The sequence below is a fragment of the Tetranychus urticae genome, chromosome 3, assembly GCF_039701765.1.
Source record: "Tetranychus urticae isolate SD_2017Ah chromosome 3, NJAU_TeUrti_SD_1.0, whole genome shotgun sequence".
Taxonomy (NCBI): Eukaryota; Metazoa; Arthropoda; class Arachnida; order Trombidiformes; family Tetranychidae; genus Tetranychus; species Tetranychus urticae.
Window position 1 is genome coordinate 22,561,009 of NC_142960.1, and position 14,492 is coordinate 22,575,500.

A 14,492-nucleotide genomic window follows, 5' to 3' on the forward strand; every position below is an offset into this window, starting at 1 on the left:
GTGAAAAAGCGAGTTTATGAGTTTCAAGTCGATAACAGTTTCAAATGGTTTGGCCTTGCGTATTTGATAACCGATCGATTTAATTTTTCAAAATAAATGTTTGATGTTCCATAGTAATTTCAATTAGATTTAATTCACTCATTAACCATAATTTAATGTATCTGCTAAGTTCATTTCAATTTGCTCGTTTTCTCAGCTTAATTTTCTTTCTGTTTGAGAAAAATATCAACCAGAAAAGCCATTAAAACTGATTTGTGATACGAGTAAATCTTTACCTAACAGTTGAGATTGTAAGTGAACTGCTTTATGAATAACATTAGCAATCCTTTTCCAGATGGCTTTAGCCACAGAAAATGAGATTTTTTGTTTAATCCCTAACTATTGATGAAAATATAATAGAAATAAGAATTGAAAATATCGGCGAAACCAGGTAAGAACAGACTGATAACAAGAAATCACTCCAACAATTGCTATACATTGGCCTATTTGATGTTGAAAATGACTTCACTCTTAGAGACAAGCACTTGATAAATATCATCGAAATTGATTTCCAATCAAACCGTTTTCGCTATTCATAAATTGAAATTAACTTGAATCGATACTTACCGAGAAAAAATAATCAGCTGAGAGCCACAAAGCAAAAGCCATATCACAGCTATGCAAAGCATATTTGACCTGAAGACGCTGTCCTTAGTTTGATGAAACTGTGGATTGAAAAGAAACAAAGTTAATCTTGAATTGGTTGAGAAACTATCGGTGAAACAATTTAACTCTTTTGCCCAATTAACATTCTCATCCAATCAAGGGTCAAGCATTTACACCTTTCATGTAATTAATGGACTTTTATCAAATTTGATCGCAACTCATCAGTATTAGCATCATGTATTAATCAGATAAATGATTTTTCCTTTCAATGAATACTAACAATGAATGAACAATCAATATCCTTTAATTAAATCATTTAACCATAAATCTTAATTAATCAGTAGCAGAGTAAAAACTATTAATGATTGAACAAGAAAAAAATGTACATTGCAATGAATGGAAGACGTTGCATTAAAAATGAGAAAAGACAATTAAGGATAAGAAAATCATCTTGATTACTTCATAACTGAATTCATTATGTTATTCAATTTACCCTGTTGGATGAAAAAAAAAAAGTTGAACAAAATAATAAAGATAAACATGAGAAGAATTTTTTTTCTCTTTTTCTCCTCAATTCATTATTCTAAATCTTATTCCTTCATTATTTCATGTCATGAAGATGACAAACTGAACAATATAAAACAATAATAGCAACAGTAATTAGCTTTGCTTATTCAACAATTAAGTTGATTCATTATTTTTTGTAAATTTTCATCCCAATAGTTGACTTGGTATTTATTAGAGATTTGATGATGAATAAATTGCTCATTTTGTCTTTTAAAAACTATTATTTAATGATTCAACAATTTAAATAATCATTTTGTTCAGTGATAATGAAATGAGACAGGAATGAATGGTTTAAAGTTGAGTGTTGAAGGATGATTACAAATTAATAAGATGGTGAACTGGTTGAGTTGATAGGAATTGATAAGTTATTTATTAAAGTCAAAGTGACCATTTTAACAAGAGATTAACTTGAATCAAGTTAAACGTTCAACTGAGAGTAACAAGTTGACCATGGTTCTGCAATATTAATGTTTGGTTTAAACATGGTTTAATAGACCTTGATAAGGACGAGGACAAAAAGAATAGGGAAAACGGCCTAGCTAAATTTTCAGGGATGAACCAATTTTCTTAGACTAACTTTTGTAGCTGAGCTCAGATATGTGATCCATTTTTTTGTATTCGAAGCCGTTTTCGAGAAAATGGCCTTAAATTTTTTTTTATTTGAAACAAAGTTTTTTAGATTGATTTTATCATGCTGATCATAGATATTTAATCGGTTTCTGGATTGACTTCGTAGTTGCTGAGATAAGTTGAAAAGAGTGTTTAAAACCATTGAAACAATACCTAATGCTAAAGCAAACCTGAAAATGAGAATGAGAAAGTGCGTGAAGCCAAACAGAAACCAGATTTTATCGATCTTTACCATAAGGGCTTTCTATTGGTGAAAGAAAATTTCAAGAAAAAACCCGCAAAACTAGCTTACTTCTGATTATGTCGCCTTTCACAACGGAAATTGATCTGTAGGTCCAAGAAATAGTTCGTGAAGCCAAACAGAAACCAGATTTTATCGATCTTTACCATAAGAGCTTTCTATTGGTGAAAGAAAATTTCAAGAAAAAACCCGCAAAACTAGCTTACTTCTGATTATGTCGAATTTCACAACGGAAATTGATCTGTAGGTCCAAGAAATAGTTCGTGAAGCCAAGCAGAAACCAGATTTTATCGATCTTTACCATAAGGGCTTTCTATTGGTGAAGAAAAAATTGATGAAAAAACCCGCAAACAAAACTTGTTTGTTATTTTTTGAGTTTATCGAAGTAGATCAGACTTAAAGCTGTCAAAACATACTGGAAGCAATCCAATCGTCATACACAAGTAAAAAAATCTAGATTGAGTCAACAAATACTCAGATTGACTGTGCAGTAGAAGGCTTTATTGACTTATGTATTACCTATGGAATTTTTATCGCCTTCAGATCAATTTCCGCTAAAAATTTAACCTTATCAATAGTAAGCTAGTTTTGCGGGTTTTTTTACGATTTTTTTCTTCACCAATAGAAAGCTCTCATCATTAGGAGTAATAAAATCTATTTTCTGTTTGGCTTCACGAACTATTTCTTGGACCTACAGATCAATTTCCGTTGTGAAATTCGACATAATCAGAAGTAAGCTAGTTTTTCGGGTTTTTTCTTGAAATTTTCTTTCACCAATAGAAAGCTCTCATCATTTAGAGTAATAAAATCTGGTTTCTGTTTGGCTTCACGAACTATTTCTTGGACCTACAGATCAATTTCCGTTGTGAAAGGCGACATAATCAGAAGTAAGCTAGTTTTGCGGGTTTTTTCTTGAAATTTTCTTTCACCAATAGAAAGCCCTTATGGTAAAGATCGATAAAATCTGGTTTCTGTTTGGCTTCACGCACTTTCTCATTCTCATTTTCAGGTTTGCTTTAGCATTAGGTATTGTTTCAATGGTTTTAAACACTCTTTTCAACTTATCTCAGCAACTACGAAGTCAATCCAGAAACCGATTAAATATCTATGATCAGCATGATAAAATCAATCTATGTTTCAAATAAAAAAAAATTTAAGGCCATTTTCTCGAAAACGGCTTCGAATACAAAAAAAAATGGTTCACAGTATCTTGTTTTGCATGTTTTTTTACAGCTGAAAAAATTAGTTTGAGAAAAATCTAAATCTAGGCCGTTTTTGTCCTCATCCTTGGTTCACATAAAAATGAACCTTGAGTCATTTTTTGTTAGGCTAGGTAAGGTTAGGTTAGGCAAGGTTAGACTAGATAAAAGTCGATGAACAATGAGTTCAAATTGAAACTTGTCATAATAAACTTACTACAGATGTGACTCAAAGTTTATTTAACAATTTGTAGAGGTGAAACTCTTGGACCGTCACAAGACAAAGCACAGTGAAAACATCTGCTAAGAATGTTTTCATTAATCAACAACGAAAGTTGGAGGTTCGAAGGGGATCAGATATTGTCCTAATTAAAGCAATAAAAGATGCCAACTTCAATCATTCTGAGTAACTAATTTCATGACTCGAATGGAAGCTTTTGGGAAACCTAAGTTTTTGGGTTCCGGTGGAAGTATGGTTCCAAAGCTGAGACTTACAGATGTGACTCAACGTTTAAACATTTTGTTTGATAATATGTTTGACATTCGAGTCAGTTTTTTGTAGCCTTTGTGAGTCAACACTCGGATAATGTCTAAAAACAGTATCGAGTCAACTGATAACTAAAGTGCATCTTATCAAAGTTTCATTTACAATGTGAAACTGAAAAGGTTGATATTAACATGATGAATCACTTATACTTCTTCCAAGTGTAATCAAAGTTCAGAAAACCAATTAGCTGAATAGGTGAATCATTTAGGTTACATTGAGCTTATCGTGATTAAAATTGGCAACTTTGATATCGATTGACAATGATGAAAGTCGCTTTTAGCCTAAAGATTTTCATTTTTCGATTTATGTTCGACAGCCAGGAGGATTCATTTGTTTTGTTTGCATTATTGTTGTTGAAAGTTTTGACGAGTAAAGATCACATAAAATCACTAATTTTGTTTGTATTTGATATTTGCATTCAATAAAGTTTTTCGAGTTGACTCACCTTGGTTTCCATGTCTGAATTTTTGAATGACAATGTGAACCAGGTAACATTTTCCTTGATCATTTTCTTGTTTGACTCAATCTCGATGGAATGGTCAATAAGCTCGTCAACTTGTTGACTAACCGTAAGGACAGTTTCATTGTTACGTTTAATTGAAAGGTTCTTTGATTCGCCTTCAATCGTGCTTATCTCAAGGCCAGTCTCGGGTACAGAAGGTGAAACCAAATTAGCATGTCCAGACTTGCGTGAGGTAAAACCTTTTCTCAACTTTGAACCAGAAGTTGCTTTACCTGAAGTCACTTTTCCAGGTTCAGCTTCAAATGGATCATCGTCAAGTGAATATCGTAAATCGTTGAACTAAACGAAGCAAAAAAAAGTATTTTTTCGTGATTACTTTCAATGAGCATTGAAACAAAGAATAAATTGAATTACATTTCCAAAGGGTATTTCAGGAGTCCATTCAAGGGTTCCATCATCATCGGCACTCTGTGAACTTGTAGAACTAAATATTCGCCTATTTTCATCTGCACTTGAGGTTGAGTTGATTGGCTCTGAATTTAATGTATTCACTGAACATTTACCATGACGTTTGGGTGGATTGCAGTTCTCTGGAAACACTGAGGTAGAATCTTGACTGGAGCTTCTTTCTTTGCATGAGAAAATAGGTCCATGAGTTGAATAAACCTGAATCAATATGAGTATCGAAGGAAGAGAAAAAAACGAAAATTAATTTTCCCCTGAAAATGTGGTTAATCAAATTATGTTATCAAGTTAAATGTTGAACATGAATTATGATGCATAAATCATTTGATTATGGATGCATGATTATATGTCAACAGATTTAACCTTGTAATCATTACTCACTCTCTTCATGTGTGTTGGTTCAGTTTGTTTGATTAAAAAAGTTTCAACTTCATGATTACGAAGATAATTGTCTCGACTCTGTCCATCACCAGGTTCCACCGCATAAGATTCACCCAAGTAGTTGAGGGTTGCCTTTGAGATGTGAACCCGACTGAGAAGCCAATAAACACACAAACAAAAAGGCATGATTAGAATGAAAAACGTTTGAATATTTTTTTCGTTACATTACCCAGCAAGTCCACCTGATTCCATGTGATTGGCTAGTGTAACATCATTTGACCAAACATCAAATTGCCATTTCCTAAGTCCTAAAACTCCACATAAAACTGACCCACTATGAATTCCAATTCTCATGTTTAAATCAAACTCAGTCTTCTTACGAACACGCCTGAAACGAGAAATTAATGAAAAAAGAAGATTGAATTTTCACTTAAATTTTTGTCGAGTTACTTCAAGATTGTCAATTCAACTCAAGTGAAAGAAACAATGAATTTCAGAATTAAATTTTCAATTAATTTCTCTCAATGAAACAGTTAGAAGCTTAAAATTGTCACTAAAATAAATGTTTTGAACAAGAATGCAAAACCTCGATTCTATGCTCTGGGAGTTCATTTATTTACTGGGAGTTTTTAAATTAAATTAGTTTTTCTTGCATGAGTCAAAGAGAGAGACTAATTGAATAGACTCTAGATTTGGTTATTCGGGTTATTCAAGATCATGTGTCCATTTGACCTTGTTCAACACTTTAGGTGAATAAAATTTATTTTTGTTTTTTATTTCGACTGAGGAAATGATGAGATTTTTGACTGGACAGGAGAGCTTTTTCACGAGTGAAACTTACTTGATTGCTTGGATCATATGGAGGCCCATTTCGACACAACAATGAGCGTGATCTTTTCTTGGATCTGGAAGACCAGAGACGCAATAGTAACAATCGCCAAGCAACTTGATCCTTAAACAGTGATTTTCGTGAGCCAACTTGTCGAAACGGGCAAACAAATCATTCAACAACCTGACCAACTCTTGAGCTGAGCAGCTAGACGCTAAAGCTGTAAAACCTTGAATATCTGCAAATAAAATACTGATGAATAAAGAAAAGCAAAAAATGATGAAAATATTTCAATGAGCCTTTAAAGGGCAAACAAGCAGAATCAGAATTAGCAACAAAAGAAAACTTTTCTTGAACCTTTTCACCTTCAAAGTAATTGCAATTATTGGTTGAGTAAAATATGCAAAAACAAATGAATAATAAATAATTAAGAAAGAGTAAATAAGTTTTCCAGGAAAAAGAGAAAAGTAAAAAGATTATGAAAAGTAATGAGGAAAAAAATGTTTAATGAAATGAAAAGAACATGAAAAGTTGAAGAAATGAAAAATGTGTTTGGATAAATTAATGATGAATAAAGGAAGACGAAAAGTTGAGAAAAGTTGAACTCGAAGCCAATTTTCTGGATTCTGTAATTTATCCAATTCTTACCTAACATCTTTATAACAGTGAATATAAATTTTGTGAAATTGAGCTGAAAGGAGTTTCCTGTGATCTTCCTCTTCGGCAATATCTTTGATTATCTCTAAAGCCACAAATCGAGGTAAAAGTGAGAGTAAAAGTTTCTCCTGGAAACGATATTCAAAACCAGGTAAGTCAAGGTGAATGCAAAAAAAGTAAAGAAAACAAAGTTGGAGACAAAAAAGTGTCATCATTTGGCGTTGAATGAATATGATGAATAAAGGTTAGCATTAAAATGACGAGAGAAGCACATTTATTAAATTGTCAATTACATTATGCTAATTAATTTAATTACTTGGGATGCTGATTTTTCATTCCTTCATCTTTCATTACTTTGTGCTATAATTATCATCACAATACTTGGTTTCATTATTCACTTTTCTTCCATCAACATGATCTTTTCGATTCATTAATTTTCCTTTTCTGTCCATTTCTTACAAGTTTCATAATATAACCGATAATCCATGTTTTTTTTCTTCCTTTTGTAGTTTCTATTGTCCACTCTCAGTTGGACTGTCATGTATAATGAATTGGATGGAACAAGCAAACGGATCTCTTAATAATGCACTAATGTATACTGATCTCCAATGAAAATGAAATATTGAAATGAAACAATGAAAGCGAAAAATAGAATTGCGAGATTTATGAATCATCTCTTGGATGCCCAAATGAAATGAACCTCATCAAAGGAAGATCTTTACTTTCGTGAAATCTTGAAGTACTTGCTGACGCTCGTAAAGAGCTTATTGTTGAATTGCATCAAGAATCGAAGTTTTAGTTTCAAGAACAAGAAACAAAAAGATATTTCTTACATGTATCAGGGGCTCGAATGTCATTATGGCGTTTCTAAGGAGTAATACCAGCGTCAATACGTTCGCTGAGTTGAAGCTCGAGTGACAAGTAAGCAGTTACAACCTTAAAATTCTCTGTCTTTCAATGTAAATTTTCTTATTCATTCAAAAGCAATTTATTTTTTGAAAAATCTCAATTCTCAAGTTTTAAAACTTCACAGTAAGACATAATTATCAGCTTTCTCTAGCTTCGGACAATTCTAACGTCCCGTTGAGTTGAAGTTGACTTTTATGCTTCTTATTCATTTGACTCCTGGATTTTGTATTGAGCTCCAACTTGGTTTACATATTGGTCTAGTACATAGTATCTCCTATCGATTTACACTTGACATTTGTTCATACTAGTGATAGTCGGTGACTATCCTTAAACAATAATCTTATTTCAATTCGCAAGTTTAAGACTCAACTCAGTTGGGCCAAGAGTATCTTGAGCTAAGAATAGTCAACGACTAAAAGTGAAGCCCGAGAAGCTCTAATACAAGTTTGAAAAGAAAAGTTTCCATTGAGAATTCGTTCAATTTTGCATTTTCAAGTGCAGCGAGAATCACGTTTGATTGAAAATTTAACAAGAATTTAATGACTTTCCTTGCGAGCTTTTAATTACTGACAATCACAACTTATGCTCTGATCTAACGAGAGAGTGTAAAGGTAAACTCAAGTCTGACATTTAATCATGAACATTGTCATGTTTTGAACAGGCTTTTATCATTTAAATGACAATCATCAACTTGATGAGCGAATCAACAAAAGTATTTCAATATTTGATTAAAAGTGTATTTAATGAAAAGCTGAGAGAAGCGCAACTTGAAAATTGGAGTGAAAAAAAGTTAAAAAAACTGGTAATAATTAAATGAATTTTGTTATAATGAACACTTTAACCATCAACTAATTGCTCTAATAACATTTAAACAGCTTGGAGACTAACAAAGTTGTCAAAATTTTACTCTCAACGACATTTCATCAACAATTCCTTGTCTAGTAATAACTTGAAAAAACTTGAAAAGTTGACATTTTTCTTGTTCTTTTTGAATTTTTACAAATGCAAAACATTTTCACCTCATTATCATCACTATTAATTCATGTCATCTGAATAAAAAATAATGATCAATGCTTAAAGATTATAAAAGCAAAAGAAGGTAAACTTTTTCATCAACTTTTCTCGTCAAATTATCATTTCAAATAGCAAACTGAATTGTAATGATCAGCAAGAAAAAAGTTCAACCAAAGATTCCACTTTACCGTCAGTTCGTTTCATGTTATTATAGTTAATATTATAATCATTTTCAATCTTTTGAAACAAAATTCAATGAAAAGCCTTTTGATTAACAATAACGATGAAAAGGAAAAAAACTTGTAACGTTAATTTTAAAATGTTATTTGAGTTTCGTGTTTTGCAAAACTGATAAACTTGTTGTTATAAAATGTTTACACTTTGAGTGACTTTTTTTTATTATATTTCATTGTTCAATGTTCATATTACATGGAAAAAGAAGGAGAAAAAGAAGTTAATAAAAAATGTTCGACTTAAAGTTGAAAGTCAAAGCAATCTAAAAATATGATACAAGGAAGAAAATTTGATCTAAACAAAAATTCCTCAAAAGTCAAGTTGAACATTAATCAATCCAACGAAACAGCATTTAAACATTACTTGATGAATGAAGTTTAAGGTCAAAACATTTTAAATTCAACTTTTCACTGAACGTGAGAATGAAGAAAAAATGTGAAAAAGAAAAACCAGATTTTTTTGAAACCAGTAAATTTTTCGAACTTGAGTTTTCCAAATGACGAGCCAATATTTGCCTTTAAAAAGTTTTTCCAATTTTCTTCATTTCTTGAGATGAAATTTCGAGCAAAATTTTCCTTCAATTTGTCTAATTATAATAATTCTCGATAAGATCATGCAAGTTATTAAAAGCTGCAAGAGTTTCAGGATGAATGAATATGTAAGGAACTATGGATGATAACGATAAGGCTGAGTAAAAAAGAAATGGCATTTTGACAGTTACTCATTAGTCTCGGAAAAGATGGCAAATAACATTTAAAAAATTCTCATGAATACATGCTCAAGTAGCTCATGATACCTTTCAAGTTTCACATTTCATTTTTAAAACGATTAATTCTGTGAACGAATGTTTCAAAAGTTTTTTTATAACAATTGAGAGATCGAAGAAGAAAAACCTTGGCATTTCAAGGAATCACTAGTGTCTTTGAAAAGATCATGTTATGGAAGAAAATGAAAATTCAAACTTACCTGTTTTCCATTTTCTCGTTCAATTTTGTATCTCGTCTCAATGGAACGGCGCGTTTCTAGGAATGCATTTCGTTGTGCACAATCAGTTAAATATTTAGTATACAAGCTGACAAAATTGATGCATGAATATATAAGTATATTTGCAGTCAACTGGAGAAGGGAAAAATGATTAAAGAAGAAAAATTTTCATCAATTTTTGTTGAGTTCTGCTACTTGATTCATCTTTAATTGAACTTCTAGCAGAAGGTGTTTAAAGTTCAACATTGAAATGTAAAGTTAGTCAAATAATAAAGTTTCCTGAATGATTCGTTAATCGCTTTCAAAATTTAAATATTATTGTTGATAAAAGCAATCATAATGATAACAATATTTTATTCATTCTAATGGTTGAGTCTGAAACATTTTAACCTCCCAGTGAGTGATGGTGAGAAATGAAAAGGTTTCCTCTTAAGTAACAATAAATAATATTGAATGCAAATGGAAAGCATAATAAAGATTATTAAGAGGGCAAAGAGTTAAGAAACATATTATTCATGAATGAAGATTTATTCTGAATCTGATTAAATAATTGTTATGCAAACGATTACTTTTTTATGAGAGAGAAAAAGTTTCTCTTGGAAAAAGTTTTTTTTGCCTCCAAAAGGGAGTGAAACTTGGGAGTGAAAAATATCTTGAGCTGGGAGTTTTGATACAATTTTTGACTTTTTTTTCGATTTTTTCTCTTCTCTATCGTTTGTGTTCTGACAACGAAAATTGATGATCAAAGGAAGAATCTATCTTTATTAAGAATCTCAGTTATCTGATTGAACCTTGGAATTTCTGAAATATTACATGGCCTTGCATTAACTGATCAACTGATAAGAGTGGAAAGTAGTTGACGATAAATGTGAGTGCAAAAATTAATTCCATGTCAAAGAGATCTAAAAATGTTGTAGCAACAGGATAAAATAATTGAAATTGTCACAATCACTGGGAGTGAAAAATATTACATCAAAAAAAGAAGCTCGAAAAGAGATAAGTTGATAAAAGTTGATAACAGATAAGAGGCAGAACATGATGACCTTCAATGGCTGGCAATAGATTTGGAAAGGAATATGTCTCTTCATGTTAGTTCATTTTCCGATAAAAATCGTCGAATGAATCATACTTGACAAAATGTTCAACAGTTAGAGGTTGTCTGAATAAACTTTTAAATTTTTCTGCTTCAACAGCTGAAGCTTGGACCATTTTTCAATCTTTACTGGACAATCAATTTCATGCCCTTCACTGAGGTTACTTCAATTAGTCTAATGGAGCAGTTGCTATTGTTGACTGACCAATAGAAATGAAATTGATGAAAAATTCATGAAACTGATTCATGATAATGTAACCATTATTCTGCCTTTCATGTTATTCTAATCATCATATCAGAATAGGAAATTTGGCAAATCAATTTTCATTGACATTTGATATTCTCATCTGTGGTACACTTGAACTTGATCGATTGTTTTGTTTTCACTGAGAAAAACTTTGGATGGACAAGTTTTTTGGAACAAAAAGCAATTGTATAATCATGATGGAATAATGTTGCGAGTAAAAAATTTCGATAAATTCTAATATTCGATAACTCAACACTCCCTTTTTGGGTGAACAAAAGAGTCGAGTGTTCAAGCTTTTGCTCATTTTAGTCTTAACCTTTTAAACCTTTTGTTAACTTTAACAACAAAATCGACATTCATTTACTCCCAGTAATAATAGGAAAAACTAAATGAACTGCAACTTTGAATTATTATCAACATTATTCCCAACTAACTCTACTTTTAAACGAATCATTAATTTTCCGGTGAAAGAAGATGTTAAAGAAAGATTGAGATGAAAATTTGACAAATTGCTTCTCTCACCGTGAAAATTTGTTCACCCTGAAAAGGATTCGATTATTTCACATTCTATTGAATTTGCTAAAAATTATCAATTTATATCAACAAAGGAAATGTTTCTTTCAAAGTAAAGGTGAAGAAACTTGACTTTCTGTGACTTAGCTGTTGTCAACCATAATGTTGTCGGTAGCAAGTGATGGGTTTAGGGTGAGTGCAACCATCTCTTGACTTCGCAATGAAAGTTGAAAATTTAGACTTTACCTTTCGAGCGAAGGTTGAACTGTCTTGATTATCAAAAATGAAAGTGAGGCACATGAATGTTATATCAAGTATAGAGGTCATTAGGCCACAAAGGACACACCAACGGAGTGGTAAGGGCATCATGGCAAAAGTGATGAAAACAATAAACACTGTTGGCCAGACTATTCCTCCTTTAGGCAAATGTAAACTGTTGAAATCCTCATCAAATTGGAAACCAAGAAGAGCTGGGAAAGTAAAATAAGAAATGAAGCATGTGAAAATGTTCGTTGGCATGAAAATTTCGAATGTGATTTTGCCTAAACTCGAAAAGTTTGCGAAATTTCTCAGAACTCGTTAGTCTGTTGTAATGTTTACGTATTAAAATACAATAAGATGCAAAGGAATTCTAAGATTTTTGTTATTCTGTGTATTTTTATGCACTTTTTATTGCATGTTTTTTTCCTTGTTTAGTTGTTGATATTGTTGAATTGAAAACAAACAACTGCAAGGACGATATGAATGAGTTTTGAGTAGCATTGGAAGCAAAAGTATAAACAGAAAGAAAAAAAGGTAAAAAAATGTGAACAGAATCAACAGAATAAGATGCTGATAAAGAGTAAACAAAAAGACATGGAAGTGAAAGGAATGAGAAAAAAAGAGGAAATTCAACTGAACAAGAATAATGGAAAACTGTAGCTATTTCTGTAGCTGAAAATCTTTTGAATCTTCAGAATAATCGTATCTATTGGGAATTATAAATGAAGATGAACAAATGTAACGAATAGACTTGAAAAAGATAAATAGAGGGAAAAAAGTGAAACTTAAACAATGGCAGTTGAATAAAAGTGAATTTTTGACAAAATAAATTTGCTTCTTCATCAAATATGAATTGTTCATTTTAAGATTATCATCGACATTTGTGAAATGAACAAGTTTGAATACAAATCTAATTTGGAGCAAAAAGTGTTCATAAAATGGTTAAATCAATTGATTTGACTAACCAAGATGACAAAAGAGATTTCGGTTTTTTCAAGAAAACAAAATCTCGATTAAAGTTGAAATGAAAACCAAAAACAAGAGCTTTACACAGTCTAATCTCTTGTATTAATGAACTAACGATTTGAAAATCTGTTGAACAAGAAAAGAAAAAAACTATCGATTCAGTTCCAGGAGCAATCATTGTCGAAGAAAAAGTTTTTTCGACAATTTTGATTCTCGATTGTCTAATGGCTCATTAAATTTCGTCAGTTAAACATGACAAGTGAGAAGATTAGTTTTGAGAAATCAGTCTTTTCTCTTTAAATGGTTCAGAATGGATTTGAAAGCCTTTTCATGGTGAAATATTTACCTTCCATATTGAATGTAGCCAGGGTTGCACCTGCAGCTATGTGAAGATAATTGTTGGCACAATAATTCCAACATGTTATGAATATGATTATAAGACAATTGTTAAACAACCAGGGAAGTGCGTATAAAGGCTCAAAAGATTCAATTTTATCCGGATTCTCGTCGGTTGTCGATAGAGTCGGGAGTAAATCTTCTTGACTTTTCACTGAACTTGTTTTGCTAATGAAAAGGGAAACTTTAAGAAGTATATCAAGCAAGTTGACAAGAACAAGCGACTTTTGTCTTTGACGCTGAGAATACTTTTGATAGCCCGACTCTAGGTGATCATCGTTAAACTCATTGGACAATTTGGGCAGATGAACACCAATGTAATCACTCGCCCCTGCATCGGGTGCAAAATATAAAGTCCTATTGTTGGAAGGCTGAACATTTATTACACTGGAACGAAGTGGTTCCTTGAACCGTTTACGGTCACTCCTATTGGCACTAAAGGAACCCTCAACTTGACTGTCAACCGGTGAGCTTGGTGAACATGGATTGCTAGATGAGACGCCATTCTCAAGTGAATTTTGTCTTTTGGTCGATCGGCGCAAGTTTATCTGCCAGGTTCGTTTACGTTTAAAGTAAAAAGCTGTGGAAGTCAGTGAAGAGCGAAACTTGGAATCACAGTTCGGCGTTTCATCGTCATTCAAGATGATTGACAAATCATTGTGAGATAAACTAGTCTCATTGGGATTGGATTCCCAGCTATTAGAACAGCCATTCGTTCGATCACTTTCCTTGTTGACGATAAAAGTAGGTCCGCCAATGTCTTTTAAATTCAACTTTCCAACCTTTCCTTTGCCATAACTTTTCAAAGCAATCTGATTGGAACATGACATTGAACAGTTTCACCTCCAATCAGGTCAAAATGATTCAACTTTAAAACTGAAAAGAAAAAGAAAAATTGAAATTTAGATTAAAAATAGACAAATTTGACAGTTTTCTAATTAGTTCCCATCAAATTAGCTTCGAGCGAAATGTTGAAAACTTCCATAATTACAAATTTCAATTAAACATTCAATCGATTTCCAGAAAATAAAAAGAAGAAGAAAATTTCACCAAAATTGAACTTTTCCAATTGGACTGATAATCGGTTGAAACATCTATAAAGATCACTTTCAAAAGCAAAAGCAAATCGACTTTTGAGTTTTAACTTTTGTATCAAATGAAAGGTTCAACAAAATTGAGAATCAAAAAGCTCTTAATCAAGATTTAAAAACTTTTTGTGGTTAGTGAACAATAAAAGTTAATCCGATTGCA

At 31.9% G+C, this 14,492-nt stretch overlaps 1 protein-coding gene across 1 annotated transcript in view; it reads right to left on the reverse strand.

Moving 5' to 3' along the window:
* Positions 1 to 14,492, reverse strand: part of LOC107365159 (adenylate cyclase type 8) — a 35,035-nt gene that overhangs the window by 6,801 nt on the left and 13,742 nt on the right. Inside the window, exons 2-11 of the mRNA XM_015932633.3 lie at positions 13,192 to 14,117; positions 11,865 to 12,088; positions 9,748 to 9,897; positions 6,616 to 6,752; positions 5,980 to 6,219; positions 5,368 to 5,526; positions 5,139 to 5,289; positions 4,707 to 4,958; positions 4,275 to 4,631; positions 607 to 704 (exon numbers count right to left, since the gene is read on the reverse strand). Coding sequence (XP_015788119.2) covers positions 607 to 704; positions 4,275 to 4,631; positions 4,707 to 4,958; positions 5,139 to 5,289; positions 5,368 to 5,526; positions 5,980 to 6,219; positions 6,616 to 6,752; positions 9,748 to 9,897; positions 11,865 to 12,088; positions 13,192 to 14,071 — 2,648 coding nt within the window. The 5' untranslated portion in view covers positions 14,072 to 14,117. The remainder of the gene's footprint in view (positions 1 to 606; positions 705 to 4,274; positions 4,632 to 4,706; positions 4,959 to 5,138; positions 5,290 to 5,367; positions 5,527 to 5,979; positions 6,220 to 6,615; positions 6,753 to 9,747; positions 9,898 to 11,864; positions 12,089 to 13,191; positions 14,118 to 14,492) is intronic.